Source organism: Aspergillus tanneri, assembly GCF_003426965.1.
Source record: "Aspergillus tanneri strain NIH1004 chromosome Unknown AapTan_3_pilon_pilon_pilon, whole genome shotgun sequence".
Lineage (NCBI taxonomy): Eukaryota > Fungi > Ascomycota > Eurotiomycetes > Eurotiales > Aspergillaceae > Aspergillus > Aspergillus tanneri.
The window spans coordinates 4,237,975-4,261,336 of record NW_022984630.1 but is presented as its reverse complement, the minus strand read 5'-3'; the positions used below and the strand labels follow the sequence as shown (position 1 = coordinate 4,261,336).

At 46.0% G+C, this 23,362-nt stretch overlaps 7 protein-coding genes across 7 annotated transcripts; 3 read left to right on the top strand and 4 right to left on the bottom strand.

Moving 5' to 3' along the window:
• Positions 1–112: 112 nt before the first annotated feature.
• Positions 113–1,477, bottom strand: ATNIH1004_005205 (uncharacterized protein; the record flags this gene model as incomplete). Its single annotated transcript, XM_033569859.1, has 1 exon — positions 113–1,477. The coding sequence occupies one exon, from the start codon at positions 1,475–1,477 to the stop codon at positions 113–115; it is 1,365 nt and encodes a 454-aa protein (XP_033428665.1).
• A 1,168-nt stretch (positions 1,478–2,645) lies between these two features.
• ATNIH1004_005204 (uncharacterized protein) lies at positions 2,646–4,921 on the top strand (the record flags this gene model as incomplete). Its single annotated transcript, XM_033569858.1, has 4 exons — positions 2,646–2,783; positions 3,665–4,445; positions 4,503–4,567; positions 4,634–4,921. 4 exons carry the CDS (start codon positions 2,646–2,648, stop codon positions 4,919–4,921), a joined length of 1,272 nt encoding a protein of 423 aa, XP_033428664.1.
• Positions 4,922–5,973: 1,052 nt separating this feature from the next.
• ATNIH1004_005203 (carbonic anhydrase) lies at positions 5,974–6,722 on the bottom strand (the record flags this gene model as incomplete). Its single annotated transcript, XM_033569857.1, has 3 exons — positions 5,974–6,166; positions 6,262–6,522; positions 6,577–6,722. 3 exons carry the CDS (start codon positions 6,720–6,722, stop codon positions 5,974–5,976), a joined length of 600 nt encoding a protein of 199 aa, XP_033428663.1.
• A 3,478-nt stretch (positions 6,723–10,200) lies between these two features.
• On the bottom strand, positions 10,201–11,877 carry ATNIH1004_005202 (MFS transporter; the record flags this gene model as incomplete). Its single annotated transcript, XM_033569856.1, has 2 exons — positions 10,201–11,419; positions 11,534–11,877. The coding sequence occupies 2 exons, from the start codon at positions 11,875–11,877 to the stop codon at positions 10,201–10,203; spliced, it is 1,563 nt and encodes a 520-aa protein (XP_033428662.1).
• Positions 11,878–12,189: 312 nt separating this feature from the next.
• On the top strand, positions 12,190–14,582 carry ATNIH1004_005201 (putative transcription factor; the record flags this gene model as incomplete). Its single annotated transcript, XM_033569855.1, has 5 exons — positions 12,190–12,330; positions 12,386–12,434; positions 12,525–13,443; positions 13,492–13,863; positions 13,988–14,582. The coding sequence occupies 5 exons, from the start codon at positions 12,190–12,192 to the stop codon at positions 14,580–14,582; spliced, it is 2,076 nt and encodes a 691-aa protein (XP_033428661.1).
• A 1,834-nt stretch (positions 14,583–16,416) lies between these two features.
• ATNIH1004_005200 (alpha/beta hydrolase) lies at positions 16,417–18,200 on the top strand (the record flags this gene model as incomplete). Its single annotated transcript, XM_033569854.1, has 4 exons — positions 16,417–16,513; positions 16,936–17,216; positions 17,264–17,491; positions 17,550–18,200. The coding sequence occupies 4 exons, from the start codon at positions 16,417–16,419 to the stop codon at positions 18,198–18,200; spliced, it is 1,257 nt and encodes a 418-aa protein (XP_033428660.1).
• Positions 18,201–18,413: 213 nt separating this feature from the next.
• ATNIH1004_005199 (uncharacterized protein) lies at positions 18,414–21,078 on the bottom strand (the record flags this gene model as incomplete). The annotated part of the gene is made up of 5 exons (XM_033569853.1): positions 18,414–18,508; positions 18,566–18,730; positions 18,806–20,321; positions 20,380–20,498; positions 20,592–21,078. 5 exons carry the CDS (start codon positions 21,076–21,078, stop codon positions 18,414–18,416), a joined length of 2,382 nt encoding a protein of 793 aa, XP_033428659.1.
• Between the last annotated feature and the right edge of the window lie 2,284 nt (positions 21,079–23,362).

The following is a 23,362-nucleotide window of genomic DNA, read 5'->3' as shown; positions in this document are numbered from 1 at the left end:
AAGGGAGTGAAATAGTAAATTTACAGTGAACCTGCCGCATAAAAATATCTCGGTAGTTAGGTTTATATATAGATGAAATGTACTGTCACTCGAGCCAGCACGTAGCTGGACATCATGGAAGTGGAACTTTCTCAATAAAATGTCTCCCTCCCTTGTTGTATCCACAGACCACCAGGTCTACCGGATGAGTAATATCTAACAACTTCAATTTCGATATATCCTCTGCAACTGCTGGCAACGCAAGAGTTACGACCCGGTTATTCTCCCAAAATACAGCAATTTGGGCGATGATCCGCTTGACGAGCTGCGTGGGGTAATGCGAGTGCTCATAGCCTCTCCCAGTTTTCTCCAGCTGTGGCCATAGGACATCCAAAATGTAGTGTAAAAGTGCGTCTGATCGCGAAAGAAAAACAAGTTGGAGGAGGACCTCGGCCAAGCTAAGGGTGTATATATCGGACGTATTCGATGCACTGAAGTTCAGGTTGCCGGCAATCTGACACACATTGTACGCCATGTTCTCAATCGGAGTTGCGCTAGACTCATAAATGGCTAGGACTAACCCATCCGATGTGAAACTTTGATTGGCTTCTTCGAAAGCAATCTCGCAGAGCATGCAATACAGGGCGTTCATGGCGTCCCGATGCGTTGGGAAGCTCCGATGCATGGAATGTGAAGGTTTCGAAGTTATTTGATTCCGTGCAAGCGAGTTCGAAAGGCAATCGACAGGCATCTGATCAGCGTGGAGCCTAGAACGCCACACTTTCAGTCGTTCTTTTTGAACCTCTAACATGCCTAGGAGATGATATCCACGGACAAATCCTTCCCGGGCTTCAGCGTACTCATCCGGTGCACATTGTCTCCCAAGCAGTTTGTTCAAGACTTCATGAGTGAGACTGCCTATCCCGCTTGAGAACTCCGATACCTGGAAGCTCCCTGCAACACTACGAAACACCACCAACTTTGTCCGGATTTCTAGCGTCCTGATAAGTATATCGTAGATAAGGTCATCCACACTCATCCCGAGGATACACTTGAGATAAAGATGCTCAGTAGCGTCGGGAAGGAGATTCGGCCCAAACAAACTGGCTCCTTCTCCTTCTAGGAGCAAGGCAGGTGGCTTCGCCGGTCGGTGAGAAGTGCACAGACGGTACCACATTTGCAAAGCATCAGCCCCATGTATGGAGTTCATGATACTTGCTCTATTCTGTAGAACGAAACGGACAGAATCGGCTACTGCTAATCGAAAGTTGACATGATTTGTCGACGCATGGTGGTAGTATGCGAGGAGAACGTGAGCAGTAAGAAGTGCAGATGACCGGTTTTTGACCTCGTCCACCCCCGCGGTCCGACAGTACCAGTGCGCCAAATCCTGATATTTCTGGGCATTTTTGTGGTGTAGATTATTTACCAACGGACTAAAGACAGATCCGCGACTACTGTCGGGTAAAATGCGGCTCTGAACTCGTGCGTTTAGCATCGAGAGATTGGATGCTGAGATGCAAAGCACCGCGAATCGTAAACAAGGAGATTGAAGGGGCCTCTCTATTAACTGTGGAGAAGTTGCAGGGAGAAGATAGCGCACATGACCTTGGAAATGGTTAAAGTAGAATGACTCTATATTATCCTTAGAATTCAGAGTAGCGGGTAGTTTCGCGGTTGAAACTTTGCTGAGGGAGTTGAGTGCATAGATGTTGTGTATCTTGGCTAGCAAATTCTGTGGAGCACTACGGCTTGGATATGTAGCTGCTTGAGATGAACCCATCTGGGCTGTAGAATGCTGCTGGAGCAGGGCCGTGTTAAGGTTTCGGAAAGTATAGTTGGGACCATAACTGCATTCCAGCGACAGCCTTGCGCAGGCCTTGCAAGTGGGCTTCGTCTCGTCGCACTGGGATTGGAGTTCAGAAGACAGCCCATAATGATACTAGATGACATACTCACTCGTTTGCCTCTCCTACGGCATGACCTACAGCCTGAATGGCTACGATGGATTTTGCGTGGTTCCATAGTCTCTGCAAGGTGCAGGCATATTTGTCCTGAAGATTAGAGCTGGTCAACCATACTGGAAGTGGATAAAAAACACTCTGTACACTGCGGTATGCTGGCTTATGTTTAACAAGTTCAGGCTGTGGTGTTTAAGTTTTCCACCTAAGCGAATAAGGTGATTAGTAATCACGGTCCCTTGCCAAACCTGAATAAATAATATTAAACTAATACATGTCCTACCGTATCCAGAACGGTATTTTATCAAGGCGTATAGCAACTTATTAATTCAGGAAAATTATCATTCAGGCACCTAAAAGCCCATGGGCTCTTGGAGAGCTATATTTTGTGGTATTTTTGTATTGACACAACTCTACAGAATTGGAAGTATAGATCATTTCTGGCTGTTCTTTATGACAAAGGTGTCCGAAACAGGAGATTTTACGCAAAGGGAATTCAGTGGCTATTAATTAGCATAGAGTCCGAATACACAAGAATGTATAGGCTAATTAAAGGTTAACAGCGACAATTATATCTAAAAACAGGCTTGGAACCGCATATAACCAGTCAAATTAACCCCCGCTAAAGCCTATAAGTTGCCACAGAGCAACAGGGAAATAAGATGAAATAACCCACTCTTCCAGGGACTGATCGAGAGTACATAAATGAAACTTCAATGGGAAGATCTGCGACTGGAGCTTTCTTCATGGGACGAAGTTGCTCCTTCTTTGTCAAATGTCACTGCATCCGATACCCACCTGTCTACCAGGGGCTACCATGTTACCTCGAGCGCTAATACCATAGTATGTATGTGTAAAGGGCTAGAGCCCGTTTGACCTCTCGGGCCAATGTCCCTATTATTCCTGTTGTCCCTATTGTCCCCGTTGTCCCTATTGTCCCCGTTGTCCCTATTGTCCCCGTTGTCCCTATTGTCCCCGTTGTCCCTATTGTCCCTATTGTCCCTATTGTCCCTGTTGGCCCTGTTGGCACCTTTGGCCCATTGGCCCTCGATCCACATCACGTGACTCATCGCCTTGTTTGTTCACCGCTCATTTTCCTTTTCCCTTTTCCCTTCAACGATTCCTGCTTGTACATAACCTATCGTATAGGTTCTATGGGTTCAGCCCTTGACAGTATGACTATCTCTGAGACCGTTTGTTAGCTCGCCAGACAACATCATAGTTGTTCTGCACACACATGGATTAAATATGGAATACTGTCAGGACATACCGTCCTCACCTTCGATTCCTTACTCTTTATTATGCTTACTTCACTCTAATATGTAAGTATAATCAGCTCGCTTATCCTGTGGGCGCAGCCACTCCGTTTGGCAGTTTATTATATAGTCCCTGTTTTTCGCCGTTAGTTCCATGACACTGGCAGGAGTTAACACTGTAAATCTATCAATTTTTAACACATTTTAACAACTCCTGTTGTTTTTCCTCACTATATTTGGTTCCACGGTGAGCCCATCACGACCACCCTTTGCTTGGCAGTCTATTTTCTAGCCCCATAAATATACCTGTTAGAGCTACCCATCTGTCATTGGACCAAGGACTTGTGGACCTTATACTATTCGCTCCCTACATATGGGAATATCACAGCTTTTGGTATCAGCTGGCTTGTTCAATGAGTGTCAACTCACGAACTTCACAGATTTAGGTGTCAATCGGAATACTTCTAGCGCGCCGACGAGCATTTGAAAAAGGGTTTAACAGCCTCGTTTACAAACAACGAATGCAAAGAAGAAGGAGCAGTAACGGGACCATACGGTCAGGGTCTTTTACAGTCATTTCACCGACGGAAAACAGATCATCCGAACCCTGAGCTAGCTGGAGTGTTGAGTTCAAATCTACCCCATCACGACGATGCTTTGAATGGATCCTCTGATACTCCATTCAGCGAGGGTGCAGAGGGGTTAAATAACCTGTCCAGATTCTGGGTCGCTCAACTTGAACGGGGAGGTCAGTTATCCTGCTCTATCCGGAAAGGAGATAACAGTGAGAAAGAATCTATTGCCCTCGATCAGATATCTCCAGCTGTCGAGGGAATCATTTCGCGGACAGAAACAGGCAATATGGAAGATGAGAACTGTGATTCTTCTGTATCTGATAATAAACATCCTCGCAAAATCTCATCCGATACGTATAATAGGCCGCGCCTTGTAACTCCATATGCCAACTATCGGCATGCATCCGAATCTACCGTCGTCAATCCGACATCAATACGTAATAGCCCTTCTCTCGATAATGAAAATGAAGATTTTTCCCGCTGCTTTGGCCGGAATTCCATTTTTTCCGGTCTTTCCGATCAGGAGTGTAGGAAATTAGGTGGTGTTGAGTATCGGGCCGTTTATCTGTTGACCATCATCGTCCCCATGTACTTCCTGCTTTGGCAGGTTCTGGGAGGCGTTACGATTGCTGCGTATGTGGCCAGCTATAAGAGTCCTATGGCCTCAATCCCTGGTAAGATCACAAGTTTGCTTTGTTTTGACGGTGCTTTATTGACATAACTATCCTTAGGTGGGCCGGGTTCTTTTTGCGGTATCAAAGCAAACTCCGGGTTAAGTCTAGTGGACGCCAACATGGTGAGTATACTACAGACCTTGTTAAGTGACGAAGCTTATATTTATGTGCACAGAGATGCCCTTTAGATCCTCCACATTTATGCTCATACCTATGGTCATTGCAATAGCATATATGATAAGGGTACGAAAGCCATAAGACACATGCCAGGTAAGACGGCGCCGTGGAAAGATACCAAGCCATCTATTGGACCACATTTCACTATGCATTACACAGCCCCTCCAGCACCTGTACAGCTCCTGTTTCAGTCTTTGCTAGTGTCCCCAACACCTCCACGCATCTGTTACAGCCATGCTCCGGAAACTGGGACGAAGCGAAAATGGGCAACTGAAATCATACCCCCATCGGGCCCTTAAACACGCTTTTCAAGGTAATAGAATTAATTACAGCGAGGCCGATCGGATGTTGGTTTATGCTGAGTCGATTATTAGTAGCAGATGCTCGAGCCCCTGACTTCTTGGTGGGATGGGTGTCGGCCACTGTATATTGACGTAGAATACGTCAATCCTGCAAGGATACTCTCAATTGATCATTTCTTGGGGTCAAACGTGTATATGCAAGTTAAGGTGATGGCATCACAGACACAGTAGCTACCATATTATCTATAGTGCCTTGGGTATGCCACGTCATATAAGTGAGTGTCCATGGCACTGTTGGCACCGACAGGATGACATCCTGTCACAATATAATCCAACTTGTAGAGTATTCTTCTCCAGTTCTTGCGGCATTGGTGCTCAGTAATCGATCCAACCTTAAGTATTCCTTACCTGAATTGGTCATCTTTGCGGGTAACTGAACTCCTCGCCCGGGTATACTCTTCTTTCTCAAGCTTCACGCCTACTAGTTTAGGACGGACAGTGTAGCCACAAATGGATGGCTGCCCACTTAGGGTCCTTCCATACCTGAACTAGTGCATCTGAGAAAGAATCAAAGAGTATTTATTATGATGAATATGCCTTCCAGAGTCCCCCTACCAGCTAGCCACAAGCGGCAATGGTCCTAATCCAGTATTTTCTATACAACCCCCGCGCTACCGTCTCTGTAAGGTGATACTGTTGATTGGATATGACCACTACGCATAGTATATGAACAGGATCATGCATGCATGATGCATCCGTGCGTAATTCCGTCGAATCCCATTGCTTATACGGAGATGTGCACTTCCGCCCGGCGGTTCCCCGCGTGACTGAAGTATCCCCTAGCAGTATAACTGGATATCAGAATGGCCATTTGTAGTTTTGTTTTCAATGGCCTAAGAAAATATTAGCTTCTTTCTATAAGATTTAGTCTGGTTTATATTGCCTTATTTATTGTTATCCATTTATCCATATTTAATAGTATTATTTTACTCGATTTGTAGTAATGAACACGATCAATAACTCAGTGAGCTATTGAGTAGGTTCAGTCCTCAATTAGCTCCAGTTGGCGGAGTAGCTTTCGAAGGAAGATTGTAGATCTTCTTAATATCATGCAGCATTTCTTCAAAATTCACATGAAGGTCCTTAAGTAGCCCGTCCCGGAGATCAAAAACCCATCCGTGGACAATCGGATACTGTTTCTCCTGGTAACTCTGTTGAACCGCCGCTGTCTTGACAATATTCCTACAAGACTCGATGACGTTCAGCTCCACCAGTCGATTAAACCTCGCGTCATCATCATTGATATTGTCGAGTTCTTTCTCATGTAGTCGATACACATCACGGATGTTTCGGAGCCAGGGTTCAGAATTCCCAGGTCCGATGGTGTTAGGGCCGCCTGGACCCCGCCGCAACGATAGTGTCCGCAGACAATAATATGTTTCACCTGGAGATGGCGCACAGCGTAGTTGATCACAGACATGACATTGAGGTCGGTATTGGGTACCAGATTGGCGATGTTGCGATGGACAAACACCTCTCCTGCTTCTAGACCCATGATTTCATTTGCCGGTACGCGGCTATCGCTACAACCAATGTACCTCGAACTTTGTTACTATGGCAACTCCAGTGCGGATGATCCCTCTACTACTTACAGGTACTCGGGTGTCTGACCCGCCGCCAGCTTTGTAAAAAATTCGGGATCGTTTTGCTGCTTTGAAGCGACCCATTGCCGATTGTTCTCGAAAATCCGCTCGTGCGATTGCTCCAGAAACCGGCGAACCGACTGTTTAGACTCCATAGTTAGAGGCCCTCGGGTAGGAAATGAACAATAAGTCCGGGACAATGGCAAGAGACGGCGAGACAAGCTTGATGTAGTGGTGCGGCGCAACATGAGTTTACGTTGGGAGTAGTTGCAAGAAGATATGGAGCTAGGAATGGAAGATGGGGAGAACAGTGAATGCCAAGCGTTGAATCGGGCAAAGACGGCTTTGTGGCGCACGTATAGCCACAGCGAGAGTGGCTTGGACAGAGCGGGTGCAAATCCCATTTTGCGCAGGTTACAAGGTGGGCTGGCATCGTTCTAGGGGTGAGACGCCGCGCTAGTCAATCACATGACCTATTTTACAGCTTCCGGCAAATACACTACAGAGTTTTAAATACACGGCAGCTAACCTATACAAAGCCTTAACTACATTTTATTATTTATTTGACGTAATTTTTCCGTCTGTACTATAAGCTCTATCTCTTTCCCTTTATTTTGAGGCTCCTTTGTCTTTTTGTTTTAATCGAAGCTCAATCTCACGGACTTCCAGGGCTTCTCGTCGTTGCGTAATATTTAATATATTTTGCGAGGAGATCCGCTGAAGACTTTATGAGGCACTAAGGATGATTATACAAAACTACTTAGGAACCAGTTAGTAACTGGTTTGCAACTGGTTCGTAACCGCTTTATACCTACCCTGGATTTTGTGACTGGGATTAAGATCGTTGAGGTTGTAATTCTTTGTGCATCTACAAATAAATGAGCTAAAGATGAGCGACAATACTTCCATGGTTCTAAGTAGTTATTAAGTAGTTAGTAAATAGTACTATAAAATAAATATATATATGTAATCTCCTTAGTCCGAAAAGGTAAGACTAGTTACAGGGTACACCCAATTGCCACGCCACTGCAAAAGGTCAACTAGACTTGGTAATACCAAGTCTGGCTCCCAATTCACTTATCTACCGTCTCCGCGGTCACACTAAATTAGCTGTGATTAGATATATATACTGAATGAGAGGGAAATGGTAGAACTCCGAAGGAGTAGGTCAAGGAGACAATCTTAGACAGTTCAGAAGTTGTGGGCCCCGAGCCCACAAGTTCCTGGCAGGAGAAAAGACAACATGCCCTTTACGCAACTGCGTCCCGTGGTCTGTGAGAAGGTTGTTGATTGTCTATTACCTCTTTGAACGAGGACTTAAGATAATAGCTATCCATACAAATGTCACGTGCCAATCTCCCGAATTCCTCCACTACAATACATATCCTTTACTTGCTATATGTCGTAAATAATTAACTTTTATATTTACTGTTTGATATGAATAATAAATACCAAAACGAGTTTAATTATATATTAAAAAACAACTTGTTTATTAAGCTTTGTAGAACTAGAAAAGTATAATTGGCAACTACTTATGTTGCTGCCACTAATAATCGCTTGCCTTCTGCATTAGACTTGTGAAATTTTACTAAAACTTAACTAAGAATCTTCTACATGCATATTAATTTGGTTTGTATAAGCAGTTAATAACTAATTAGCAAGTAGTTAGAGTAGGCTAAAATATTCGATGGTAAGAAATATTATGAGGGAGAATTGAATTTGAATTTCGTTGTCTGTAATTAGTATGGTATTTAAAGGGTGAGGTGCCGCGCCGCTTGTGCCAAGACCAGTGGGGCCGGCTGACGGCTTCTGGGAAGCGGCACCTGACCTGTGTACTCTTTCGTGCCCCATGAGTGCTTACGCAGGATTATTAGTCACCTTGCGTGGTTCCTGTGAATATCGCCGGGAAGTGCTTTAATCTTTCAAAAGGTTAGTTAAGGAACGCAACGATCGTGCGTACTATACTCGGAGTGTATTCTGTTGGGTATAGAATTTCGCTTCATCGACGCTGCGCCTCATTAGCGTAAAGCATGCAAAAGAGCTAGCAATATGGCTCATGGACCAATATAAACACAGCAAATCTTCTTAACGCCAGATTTACAGGGTAAATGACACAGAAGGCTTTGAGGAAGTACTATACATTTAAATGGCTGTTGGACGCGCCATTGGACTTTTTGCCCTGGGATCCGTTAAGGATGTCATCGACTGGTAATGATGACCATTGCGGCATGGCATCGATTCACTTTCCTTCACTGCGCCTAGATCGTCTTGCTGAGTGTGGACTGTGGTGTTAGGGGTGTGAATGGACAGGGTGCCCCTAGGAAGGCAGAATCGAACTACATCAAGATCTGGGTTTCTACGCCATATCAAGCATTGCTATGGTGCGCGAAAACTTGTTCCTGGATTGGGACTGTCGCGAAAGGCGATGGACGGATTAATGCGGAGAGGTTGTATCCACTACTCTATAGGCAAGTAAAAGAAGACAGAGAAATTGGGGTATGCAGTGACGATTCCAGGGCCGTTTTCTATTTGGTGGATATCAGTGAATATGCCTATTCAGGATTAGCCATATGTATGTAATCGTTTTGAAGAAAAGAAGAAAACAGGTAAACTACATTGATCTTCTCCCGCATCCACTGCTCCTAGCCCTCATATTTATTCGCGGGCGATAAGTCCCACAGTTCCATCTCCACAGTACATCCATCCAGAAGCTAGGGCACACAATGACGAGGTAATCGCTGTAGTTCCAGAGCAAACTCACCAGATGATCCCGACCTGTATGATCGGCGGGGATTTTCATGGTATCTTTGCCGAAATAATGCTATAGAAACTTCAACCAGCCGGCGGGTGGCTCGGATCGTGCCATTTTCCAGCTCCTTTGTGGGGTTGGGTACTGAGGTGTATGATGTATAAGCTGATTGGCAATTAGTGATGACATTACGTTGATTTCTTGGGCAGCGTGAGGAGGATCGGTAGAGTTGTTGACGAGGTCCTGGAGTGTATAGATGATTTGGTGATCAGCTTCGGAGCCGTTTGGGTCTCAGAGGTTGAGATCGAAGAGGACATGGTGTGATGATTGTGTGGATTACATGAGACAGGAGAGGTAGGGAATAGCTATACATGGTATGTTGGGAATACTTCCTATGGCATCGAGCTTATACTCAGTTGCAATTCTATATCAATAGCAATATGCAGGACAGGAAGGATAACGGAGCCTTGGATGACATCAATGGGGTTGGGTTGATGTACCTTTGGACTTCGGTATCATCTTATCAAGAGAAAGAGGATACTGAGATTTTGGTGCAGAGGCTGACTTGTTTCTAAGGAGAACACCAAGGAAGTAAGCCAAGCTAAGCTGTGGGTCAGTTAAGTCCGTATATACTGAAGAACTCCAACCATTTCAACTGATATTGAGGGCCCAAAATATTGCGAGCTCTCATTAGCTTGTAATAGCATGGTCTATGACACTCGAAAATGCAGGTCTAGGTACAGTAGTATTAACATCAGTCAACACGGTTAAGATGTCAGTTAATAGTCAACAGCGATTTTCTCTGTACCGGCAGAATAACCCATGCTGTGTTCGGTGCCTCCAGATGATACCTACCTTGTCCTAATATCCTTGTAGCCATGCCCTCACTCTGAAGGAGAATCTTTCTCCTTGTCTAGAACGTGGGCTTGTTGCATTTGCATCTGTTTCATAATCTCAGCAGCCTCGAACGCATACTTGCGCTTCATCCTCGGTGCCCCACCGTAGCGATACATGACAAACGGAAAAGGCATGCAAACCAACGTCAGAAATGCTGGTACTGAGGTTGCCCAGTGAATCCCGAGATTATTATACATCTGGGTGGTGAATAAGGGGAACACGGCACCGACGATCGAGCGGAAGATAGCAGCAGCAGCAAGAACGGAGGCTGCGTAAATGGTGTAGGAATCGATAAGGTAGTTAATTATTGGCAGAATGACAAGCACACAGCCGAAACCAAAAGGTGTCGAGAGAATAATGCTGACAGACCAGTGAATGCTGGGATGGTTCGTCCATGCAAAGGCGAACATGCCAACCGGTAAGGCAATAGCACCAATAATGGCTGGTGGTAAGCGAGATTCCGCAGTTGCAGACTTTGACAGAAACAGTTTCATATATCGCCCGTTGTTGTCGTAGATAACATAGACCAATCCTAGGATAATGCCAACTGCAATACCCATAAACGCCAGTCCTCCGATACCCTCGCTCCATCCACGGTCTTCGTTATAGACGATAGGCATGGCGCCCATAAACATATAGACAGTGCCGTAAATAATTGCCATATAGAGTGAGGCCACTAGCACGATGGGTTCCCGAAAGAGCAAAACCCAGGGCCGTAACAAAGTTCTCTTGAAAACTTCAGACGGCTTCTTTTTACCCTGGCTCTTTTCGACAACACTGATATAAACATTGCCATCAGTTTTGGACAAGTGGCTTGCCTTCCGGATCAGCAACACCGGCCCATATGTCTCAGGGACGAAGATGAAGCCGAGGATGCCTACCACGCCTATAAAGATACAGCATACACCCTGTACCCATCTCCATCGTACATTTTCAGAGACAAACCCGCCAACGACAGGTCCAAGGATGGGGCCAAGAAAGGGCGCAACACAGTAAAGCGTCATAGCGAGGCCTCTCTGGGCCGGGGGGAAGAGATCCGCAATAGCACCACCCGAGTTCACCAATGGTGACCCACCAAAAGTGCCACTGAAGAATCGCAATACTAGGAGTGTAGTAATGTTTTGGCTTCCGGCAGAACCTCCGACGAAGGCCGCCAAGGCGACGTGGGAGGTTATCCAGAGAATTTGTCTTCCGTAAAGTTCGGATCTTTGGGGCGGTTAGCACTGGAATAATATCTGCATATGGCAGAGAAGGTAAACTTACTAAATAAAGGATTGTCAGCTTGTGCACCAGAAGGGTAGCCAAATCAATGGTGGATACATGCTTACCAAGGGACCCCATACTGCAGGGCCAATTGCGAACCCAAGCACAAAGAGGGAAAGGCCGACTATAAAGACCTCGGTGCTAATGTTAAAGTGCTCAATAACCTCGTTAGCGGATACAGAGTATGCCGAAGATGTCAGCGTGACGGCGAAGACAGACAGGGTCACGATGGTCGTGATGAACCATTTCCTGGACTGAGACCAGTTCATTGGGTCTTCAGGGTCGTCTTTATGGAACTCAACCACGAAAGGGTCTTCCTTGCTGCCTTGGCCATTATAGATATTGGTTTTCTCGACCTCACCAGGATTCGCTGCTGCCTTTGATTCGGCCTGCGAAGGCATGTTTTCCGGCTACTTACAGAGGTCAAAGATTTATTTCGGGCTAGATACAAGAAAGGTTGCATGTCGATGGCATAAATCGCGCCTTAAGTACTCTAATGTTCATGCCAGTTCGGAAGAGCGCACCTGGGGAGAGACCAACAAAGGACGGAATTGCGTTTCATTGGCAACCAAGCTGGATGTACTCGATGTGCGGATGGGGATTTAACTGGCTGCTATTGAGGCAAGTGGGTTCTTCCATGTGACGCCTCAGGTGTCAACCCCACGTGCAGGACCTTAAATCATCACCGTCGGCCAATTGTACGCTTTTCCGCAATGGAGCCGGGATGTCGTGGAGCACATCATGATTGGTTCACCTTTACCCCTCGGTCCCCCCCACGGACTCCTATTCCGCTGCATTTGTTGCCCTGTCTACCATTGTTGAAGTTTGTAATAGTGAAACCAGCGGACAACATAGTAAAACTCATCAACACAAGGAATAAGAAGACAGACTGTTGATGCCATTACGCAGGCAGCGACTGAGAATCTCAAACGCTTGTCAAGCTTGTCGATTGAGGAAGGTGAAATGTAACGGCAGTCGCCCAGGTATTCTTGTCCCCCATTCCCAGTGCTGCGCCTACTTGCACGGGACTGACATGTCATATTTGCAGCATGTGCCAGATGCCAGGCAAGAGGAAACATATGCACATATAACCGGGATTCCGTCACTGTCGAGCAACAAACACCAATCCGTAGGAATGTTCCTGTCCCGGCCTCGACTGCAACTCTGCGAGCTCACTCGCTCGAGGTACTATCGTCATCAACGACCGAGACAACATCAACAACTGGGCCATCCTCCAGATCGGAGCATTTAGATGAAGCCCAAGATCCAGGCCCAGATCAGTACCGTGCGTACTACACCGCTCACGGGGTGTTTGCCGGCGAAGTTGCAGCCGCAATAGACCTGAGGGCAGGGTTCGCTCCAGCCTCCACATCGAACCTTGTCCCGTTCGTTGATGCACCCCTATTTGGAGAGTTAGATCTGCATTCTCCATACCGTGTTGTTGACTTCAACACTGAATTGCCTCCTCGTGCACATGCTGATAGGCTTGTCAGCATATACTGGCAATATGTCGACCCCGTGGAGCCCATCTTGGACCGAGAGCGCTTTTTCCATGATTATGAGTCGTCGTACTCCAAACCTGGTGCATTACTCTACGCAGACCGTGGCGTCTGGCTCAGCATACTCAATGTTGTCTTTGCCCTGGCAGTGCAGAGACAAGAATCCACCCCTCAGCAGAAACGGGATGAAGCGGCGAACCGCTATTTTCAGCATGCGTGGGCATTTCTCTCTCCTGAGACCATTCTTTGGAAGCCCGGATCGCTCGAGTTGGTACAGTGCTTGATGCTCCTGAATCGATACCTCCACTGCACCAACAATCAACACAAGACATGGATAACGGCGGGTTTGGCGATGCGAATCGCCCAGAGTATGTGTTGCCACGTCCCAGACGCTTCTTCAGCCAAGGATTCTCGCAACGACATGCAGTTGAAACAACGAGTTTGGGCTAGCTGTGTTGCCTTAGACCGGTAAGCTGTGTAGTAGACAGGAATGGGTTATCGCTGATTCGAGCTTAGATGTGTTTCCTGGTCACTCGGCAGGACATCAGCGCCATCCCTGGTCTCTTTATCGAACAGGACCGATTCCATGACGTCAATTGGCAGCAACCAACACGGCGGTAGCCATACTGAGCATCTTAGACTAGGGTTGGAACTTCATGAAATTGGCAATCAGATTCAGTTGGCCCAGTCACAGACTCGAAATAATCTCTCTGCCAGGTTAGGACTGCCACGTCTGTATCAACAAGACGAATACCACTCCATGGCGGTGCAACTAGACGCTTGTCTCGACAAATGGGAGGAGGGTCTTCCCAATGACTGGAAGTTACAAAACCTTCCAAAAGTTGTTGACAGGACCTCTCGAGCAGAAGGATACTTGCTTCATCTGCGGTAGGAAGCCCGATTCCATCGTTCATTCTCCTTCTGAAGGTTTAGCCAGGGAAGTAGAGAAACCTGACTAGAGCTGCCCTTTCTAATGATCTTGCTCTTGGCCTTGCTGATGCCGGTATATTAGTCTTCTTCACTCTCGAATATATCTGTACAGGCCTATGCTCGCACGGGTCTACTCGATGAGATCCCACTCAGCAACAGCTCAGGCAACATCCAACCCTCCCAGCCTAAGCGATAGGCTTCTCAGAGAATGTGCCCGGATGTGCGTTGAGGCAGCACAAAAAGTCTCATCATTGATTATCCAAACACTTGAGCTAGATGCGTCAATAGGTCTCCTGCCGTGGTGGTACCGAATCTACTATTTACACATAGCGGGGACAAACTTTCTGGCGGCCATGTTTGGATCGGACTTGTTCACTGAGTCGGTGTTGCAATCCTGGCACAGTGTCATGTCGACCCTCCGTGCGCATGAACACTTGAGTGCATATGTTCAGCAGTGTATCCGGATATTTGGAACACTCTCGGAGAGGATCCTAGAGACGCGATATCCCAAACCAGGGGGTAGTGGGAATTTACCTCTCGTGGAGGGGACCTCTAGCCTCTACTTCGACGATATCTTCCAGGGTTCCGGCTTCGATTTTGATGCATTTCTCTTTGGCACGGAGGATATCATTGAGGGCCAGTTCCTAAGTGGTGCAGTCACCTCAGGTCTCGGTTAATTCGTAGCGTGAGAGCTCGGAGGGCGATGCGATAAAGGTGAACTGATGAGAACTAGGGATTTTTCTATAAGTTCATTGATTTTATAACCCCATACAGCTTTTGATTTCTTTGAACTTAAGGGTCGTATCTTGCTTCACGAGATTTGTGGTATAGACGGACCAGGCAAATGGCGTTCCGTTTGAGCTTCAACGTACGAGGGTCGGCATCGATAGTTAGGGGATTAGCAAGTCTTGGGAAAGTGGCATTGTGAGCCTGGGATAAAGGTGAAAGCTGAAAAGTCAAAGGCTGGTAGCTGGAGTTTTGTGATGGCATTCGAACTGATTATGGCTCAAACGCTAGGCTAGGATTGGTTTCCAGGTTATGTGTTTCGATTGATATTGTATCACACGGATTATCCTAATATGATGGATTAAGTGTAAAAGATCGGTATAGTAGAAGAAAATAATATAGCCTAAGTTTGGGATTATTTCTGCGTGTAAGGATTTTGCCATTTCATATCTCACCATAGTCATCAGTAGCTTGAGCGTCATCCTGATGATCAATAATAGTCTTGCTGCCCGTAGCCTTTATACATCAACAGAAGGTTTGCTTATATAAAGGACAATCTTACTGAGGATTTTCCTCGCCTGTTTTAATTAGTTTAAGGGAACAATGCGAATATATTTTTATAACTATTCACGTCCACTTTCTAGAATTTCACCACCTTGCGAAAACTCAAATCTGAAATAAATCTAATTAGTCTCAGCGCATCCAGCTATCTTGTTCGAGTCGTTAGTCGCTGTCCTGACGAACAATCACCCTGTCCGAATGTGGAGCTTTTGTCCACCGTCCATATATTCCAATTGTACGCTGTTTGTGACCAAGATTCCCTCGCTAGATGGCCGTGACCGTGGCGTTTTCTCTTCGGATGCTGGGTAGGAAGCATACAAGGGATATCCCTCCTTGTTCCGCCACCTTAAGCTGTACAAAGTCAGCACATTTGACAGAAAAGCGTCGCAGAACTCCTCGACGGAACCCCAGCTATTACGGTTGACTTGGGAAGTGCTGTGCAAGTAGTAGGGAAAGCGGACAAAGGCCAGGCAATGGGGAGAAGCCCGTGGCAAAGAGGCCGACAAGCTGGTAGATAGGACACAGACAGGTTGTCAATCCCTGGAATTAGAATGAGTTATTTATTTACCATATCCAGGATTTCTGCTTCACTCGAAGCAGCCACCGCATGGGTAATAGAATCAGCATAGCATCAGTTATGGTGTTGCAAACCACGAGAGTGACGAATTGCTCATGAGCTTTGATACATGTCCCTGGGAGTGAGATGTCGCTAATGAATAGTTGTTTTCCACCCTAGCATATCGACGCCACATACATGCCTGGATCGGGGAGAACCTGCCAGTATAGTCGCAAAGGCTGGCACTCGACCAAACAAGTTATTTGGATGGCCATAAAACTGGCAATTAGTACGCCTCAGCAAATGTTCATAGTTCGTTCCGGCCTTCCTGGCCGGTAAGAGTTCTCTGGACGAGAAGTAGAACCACAACTTTCTGGAGCCAGAGACTAGGCGATGTTATTCTTGAGAACAGGTTGTGTTAATGAAAGGGTGCTGGAGTTCATGCACTACATGTTGTCCAGAGTGAGTATGCTTCCCACTTGCCGACGGTAGATCTCCTTGAGCTTACATGTCCATCCCCCTTTAGTTGATGCTAGTTATTTCCCCAGAGGAGGATAACCGTTACAAGCAACAATCGAACCAGAACAAAGGCAATGCAGACCACTATGAGATAGTCGCTCAATACGAATGGCTGAACCTGCATCCTGTACAACACGAGACGGTAGATCATGAGCCACCGTGAGAACGCCAACGACGCCCGCCAGAACGATGGCCCCCTTGGTATCAGTGGCCACATTGCCCGCTGGTGGTCACGCTCCCGATGGAGTGAGTATTCCTGAATTCGTGTTGGAGGGTCGTAGCAAAACGATCATATTATCCTGGGCGAGTCAATTTCCCGAAGGATGCGGCAACGAACCATCGTATGCCATTCCCACTTGGAAGAATTCGATGTTTGATATTGAAATGCTCTACCTTTTAGAAGCCATTCTACAGAGTCATATATGGAGTTTCTCACTTATTAGTTCTGGAGTTAGGTTCGGACCCCACCTCCAATCACTTCTGTTAGATTTGTTGGCCTATACAAGGCCGTTAGCGACTAACTCTACTCCATGCACTAGCAGAGACCGTCTCACGCTAATTCTCGCATACCCGATCGACAATGAGATGTTCCAGCCATGCCCCCAGTCTTACCCAGAGATCGTTTAATTTGACCCATCTCTTGTCCGTGGCATAGCAAACTTGTGAAGCCACGCCCGCCTTCCCCAAGTCCTCTGAAACCGACATGCAGGTCCTCCGTAATGCTTTTAGCTTCGCTTCAATACTCATGCAAGTTAATAGTGGCAATCGAGCCCCGCCCCGAGAGGCTCCTCACATGAGGAATTATTTCTACGTGGGAGGAGAGTACGTCCAGACGAGCCATGGGTCATTTTTCCACAATCAGATGTATGTGGAGAAACTCTCACCAACCTCTGCCTGTGTGCAACCCTATCCGGTCGTCTTCGTCCACGGTGGAGGTCAAAGTGGCACGGTAAGTGTCCGGTCTTCATGGTAAGACTTTATTAACAAATACAACAGAACTTTCTCAATAAACCCGATGGTAGTCCAGGATGGGCAGCGTGGTTTCTCCGCCGTGGATATGTAGTCTATATTCTCGACCGGACGAACACCGCTCGGTCTCCCTTGTTTCCGGCGGATGAATTGAGCCAGACTGCGCTCTCAGCGGAGTTTATCGCTCAGCGATTTACCGCCGTTAAAAAGCATCCGTTGTGGCCGCAAGCAAAATTACACACCCAATGGCCCGGCGTGAGTACACAAACCCAGGCAGTTCCTTTGAAGGAGTCAATTCATTAACAGGACATAGACGGGTGAAAAGGGCGATCCAATCTTCGATGCATATTACTTGAGCAACGTCCAATCGATCTCCGACAGCCAACGACAGGAAGAAACCATGAAAGCCGCCGGAGAGCAATTGCTGGATCGCATCGGGCCCGCGGTGGTCATCACACATTCGCAGGGTGGACTTTACGGCTGGTCATGGGCCGACAGTCGACCGGATCTCGTCAAGGCGCTGATTCAGATAGAGCCGAAAGGTCCACCGTTTCAGGAGGTCATCTTTTCCCACGACTTCAGTCGGCCTTGGGGATTAACCTCTATTCCTCTGACGTATGATCCTCCACCGACAGATATGACCTCTCCTCTATCCATGCAAACGGTTCCGGCCAACTCATCAGATGTACTGCCTTGCATCATACAACAGGAGCCAGCGAGGAAACTAGTCAATCTCGCCAAGGTTCCTATATTGATTGATACAGGGGAGGCATCGTATCATGCGCAGTATGATTATTGTTTCATTCAATTCCTCCGACAGGCAGGGGTTGCCGTCGAGCATCTTGATCTCTGTAAGGTGGGTATCCATGGGAACGCACATTTGCAGTTTCTGGAGAAAAACAGCGACGAAATTGCCCAGGTACTGCATCAATGGATTATGAAGAAGGTGGGAGGTAAGCTTTGATCTGTTTCTGCTTCTATCCACCCATGACTTTCTAATGGTATCTCGCCAATATATCATCTGTATCCAGTCTAGAAGGGCAGCTGGAGTATGTACTGCACATTATCTATTATATGTAGCCATGAAAACAACATAATTGAGTACAAGCGACGCTTGCTGCCATTGACAATATGTCCTCCTACAGAATTCAGGCAATGACTGCCAGTCATAGAGAGGTTATGAAACTACATCTTCGTCCCTGTAAAAGGATATCTGGCTGATCTCGGTTACTATCTGAGCAATTCTGTTGGATACTTGGCTTGTCACAAGCTCTTTAGGATTTTTAGCAGCTTAAATTACCACAATTTGGGAGATGGTGCAAGGCTTACCATAAGCATAGAGCAATCGATAGGCCTCCTGAATGGTCGGCTGAGACTTTTCCTGTTCTTTCCGGTAGAGGAAAATGTGCGCCCGAAGTTGGCCCCTTGCATGGGTCATGCTTGAAATATCGACATCTATCGGCGGGTAGTCCGATTTGATTGATGATGCCATCTCTGGATTCGACAGAATTCAGCGTGTCCAGTTCTTCATATTCCGAAGGCAGTGATAAATAGATGTCCTGAACTTACTCTCTAGGAGATGAGTGATGTGACCAGACAGCGTCTGCCGGTCTGTCATTGTATATCTCAGGATGGATATTTCCTGTTCAGAAACAGGAGTGACACTCAGCAGTTGCAGGTCCAAAGCATGGAGAATGTCTACGATAGCCTGAGTATGTTGTATGATATTGCAATACGCAGCGTCAGGAAAGGGACGTTTCAGTTCAAATTCGTAGCGAGCAGAAGCCCGTAGAGCTTCCAGCTCCGACAAAAGACGCTCCATCTCTAGCCGTTCCTGCGCAGTCATATACAGCATAGGAACACCGGGGTTAGTTATTCGTTTATCCAACGGATCAGATTGCAATATCCGACCCAGTCGAAGCCAGACAAGCCTTAAAGTAGCTTCTAGCTTCTTTCGAGCGCTAATCGGCCAAATACCACGCGTGATGATGATACCCCAAATACAGCCGGATAAAACCGCGCCGACCCGATGGAGAGTGATCTTGGTAATGTCGGGATTCTGACTGGTTCCCTCGTCTACATCATCATCGGTCGTTCTCTGGGATAGCGAATAGGCATATAGCACGGAGAGGTTGTAAGTAAGCATGATGAATCGACCCAACGGTCCTTGGCCTTTCAGAAGACTCATATAAAAAGTCCAATTTGCCATTAGGAATCCGAGAAATGCAAGCGCAGATGCATTGGCGCCCGCAACGTACCAGACGCCGATCGAAAACAGAGCTCCGACACATGTTCCTAGAAATCGAGCGAATCCAATAGTATTCGAGGCGCCAATCGTCATGGAGCACACCAACATGTATGAAACAAGACCCCATTCTCCTTTCCAGTAAAGGTAGAAGGGCCGTGTAAGGGATAGGAATGAGGGCGAGGCATAGAGTGCGGCACCCATTCCAACTTTAATCGCAAATTTGGTCTCGTCCTTACCAAAGAAACTGGCCACTTTCCACAGGCGATAGCTAGCTGAATCTCTCATACGTTGTATCCTGGATTCGTTTTCCAAACTGGAAAGCTCCATCATTTCCATTGGACGCGTGATGTTTGTTTCGATGGGAGAATTTCTTGAGGGGTCTGATTCCGGTCCGTTAATCGACATGTACAAGGCCCTGGGCATATGATCCTCACAATTAGTGGCATTATCTCCGTTGGATCGTCTGCCACGCCCCCATAGCCAACGCCGTACCCAGTTCCATGACTTTCTCCTGGGTTGCCTATGTATTTCGGTTTGGAATTCTTCCAGAATAACCAGTAGCTGTTTCGACTGTTCACTAAATTGTAAAAGTGAGAAACTATAATGCGCACAGCTAGCATAAACCCCTTGGAAGCACTCTTGTTCTTGCACTGTGAGATTCCGCTTTCTGATGTTTTGGTGAAGTAATGCGAAAGCTTCCGCTTGAGCTTCGCGATATTCGTCAACGGACTGGCTGAGAACCACGGGCAACCTGGGATTCACGGAGGATTCGTACTCAGGTGCTAGCCTGAAGGCCACTTCGTTGAAAACATCTGTCAAGGTATCGACAAGAGACCGCTGCGGTGTATTAGCTTGCAAAATCAAAATCTACATGCTGACAGCGAGAGGTTTATACCATGGATGGACCAATTTGCCGGATGAAATTGTCGAATATTTCCGTGGCAAGGAAGCTGGAAGAGGCGATCTGTTCGTCACCTGCCGTATCCTCTGCGGTCGCACTATCTGCACTGTTTTCTGAAATTGACAGGTCGGGTGATCGGAAATAAATCGTATCACTGTATAATCTCGCCCCGTGACCATTATTAGAAGCAGTTGAGGCGCTCATACCTCGAGCATCAGTGCGGCTGTGGAAATAGTCCGGTTCTCGGAGCATCTCGAACGCCAGATGAGCCGACATGTGCAGAGCCGCTAGATCATGAGTGATGCCCTGAGCCCAGCGAACAAGCTTTTCCTCAAAGAGATACTCCCCTTCCGTACCTGCGACATAGTGCTCAAGCCTTGTCTCTTGAAGGAGCTTGCTCAGTTGGCTATTTGCTTTCCTCTGACGCGCAGAAGCGCCAATAAATTTGTGTCCCTGCAGATCTCGTTCATTCCTACTGACAAAACTCTCCGTGATCATGGATTGCATAATCGCCATTGACCTAGTCAGAGCGACCACATTCGAGCGAAGCTTCTTCCGTGCAGAGACCGGAAAAACCAGAAAAGACACTACCACTGATGCACTGGTACCCATCAGGAGCATTTTCAGAACCTGCGACACCTTCGTAAGTGATATATCACCGCGTTGTATTGCTCCTTCCTTCGTCAGAACCATTATCGAAGATAGAGAGGCTAGAGAGCAAGCGACGTTGACTAGTGGATCTCCCTTTTTTTGCTTGATCCAGCCAATCAATCCGAATCCCACACCAACGAAGAGAACTAGCACCAACGCATGACCCATTTCAATCATGTGTAGCTTTTGGAAGAATATGGTGACATACATGCTGGTTAATGAAATGAAAGCTGAATAAAGGAATGCCAGAAAGGCACATAACATAGCCTTGTACATGCTTCCTTGGGATCTGGCAGGGTGAAAATACACAGTAAGTGTGGCCACTATATGTTTTCCCTCTTGAGGGCCAAGGAATGCCGCGAATGCTGGGACAAAAGTTGCCAGGGATCCAAGGAGGTAAGCCAGACTGCATTTGAAAACCCCGATACCTTCCTCTGAGATGATTAATTCCCATGAGTCATGCCATAGACTTGACAAATTTTGTACTACTTGAGCAGCCAGTCTCCGCCTTGGGGGATTGAAATCCTCGAGAAGTGGCTCTCGTCCCTCCCCATCGTGGCTCCCTGTTCTGGCAAGGGACACTTCAGAGTCCGTGAGATGTCCATGATTCGGTCTCTCACCTGTGGACATGAATGTAGCCTGTAATACTTTAGCAATGGATAGTAAGAGACAAAGAGCTATGGCTAGAGGCAGATCCAGCCGAGAATGCGACGCGTAAATTTACAACAGTAGAGAAGCATTTCTCACCTGAGCACTTCCAGGATTGTGGCCAGTGTCAAAAGAGCTTCTTGGCCGTGACATCAGATTCTACTTCGTGCTTTAGAACTGATCATGAAGTCTTCCCGTCGGGGATTCGCCATCTCAACCTGGATAATGATGTTGCAAGGAGCAACCTCCTTTCCATGCATGTTCAGCTTTGTGTTCGCCGCCAATCAGAGAGTGGCTGACTCAACAGAATGAACGAGGCTACGGCAAGCCATTAGGACAAAAGTTTAAAAACTAATTTTTTAGCCGAAGTCCCTTTACCGCTTTCTGTACCGCTTTAACTAATAGTAATAAAGTAGCGGTGAAGATAAAAGAAAATAATAACATCTAACTAAGAGTAATTATTTCTTTATATTAATTACAAGATGCCTCGTCCTTTTATTAAATTAGAGCCTTATAAAGCTGAGATTACTAGTCTATATAAGAATAAGAAGTCTTATAAAGATATTGCGAAATACCTTGAAGCTTAATATAGAATTAATGTTCAAGCGAGTACAATCTATGGCTGTTTAAAGACTTGGGGAGTTAATAAAAAGCATTGTACATTAAGGTCTAAAACAGTTTTTTATTCACAGATAAAGATTCTCTTTTTTTAAGTAGGTCTTAAAGAAAAGGAACTTCTCTGTGTACTAAATCTTAAAGGGTAGGATATAAAGCCTCGGACACTTAAATATATCTATTATTACCTTGGGCTTTACCGTCGTACGAAGAATCCTATGATTTTACAGCAACAGGTTAAGAATGTTATAGAAGAACTGCAAAAACAGATTAAAAAAGGCCAAATTAAAGGCTATGGAAAAGAATTAGCTTTATTATTATATACAAAGCCAAGGGTTTATAGTTACTTGGTAAGCTCTTTGTACGAATATTAGATTCCAAAAATTAATTTTTTTTTTCTTAGGGATCGCCTCTTTTTAATCTATCGTACGCTTAATCCTGCGTCGGTTTAAAGATATTTATATAATTTGCAGCAGCATAGAGAAGCATATATTGTTCCAGGGCCTAATTATATATAGTTAATTAATGGCTACCTGAAACTTGCCCCTTATAAAATTAAGATCTATGCTGCTATTAATGCATATTTAAGATATATTATCTGGGTCTACGTCGGCATTAGTTCTTGTACGGCTGTTAGTATTCTACAGTAGTTTTTAGATATTATACAGGTTACTAAAAAAATACCTTGATTTATACAGTCTGATCGTGGAAATAAGACACCTCTTCTTGCTGAAGCTTAACATAAGCTTTAACAACCAACAAACCCAGACATCTCTATTAGAGATTGCTATATATACGGTACAAGCACAGCGAATTAAAGATTAAGGCCTGGTGGCTATAGTTAAGTAGGGGCTTACTTTGGCACTGGAAGGTAAAATGTTATTCCCTATTTCTTTGTACAAGGAGCTAACTTTAATAGGACTTTTTATATCTCTTCAAGAAGAAGGGCTTTTTTCTTAAGATAATCTGCCTTCTTAGATTGCTCTTTTTACTATTTATATGCCTATCCTTCGAACAGAAATTTTTTCCTTCGTACAAACATGGAATAATTATTCTATTCGGA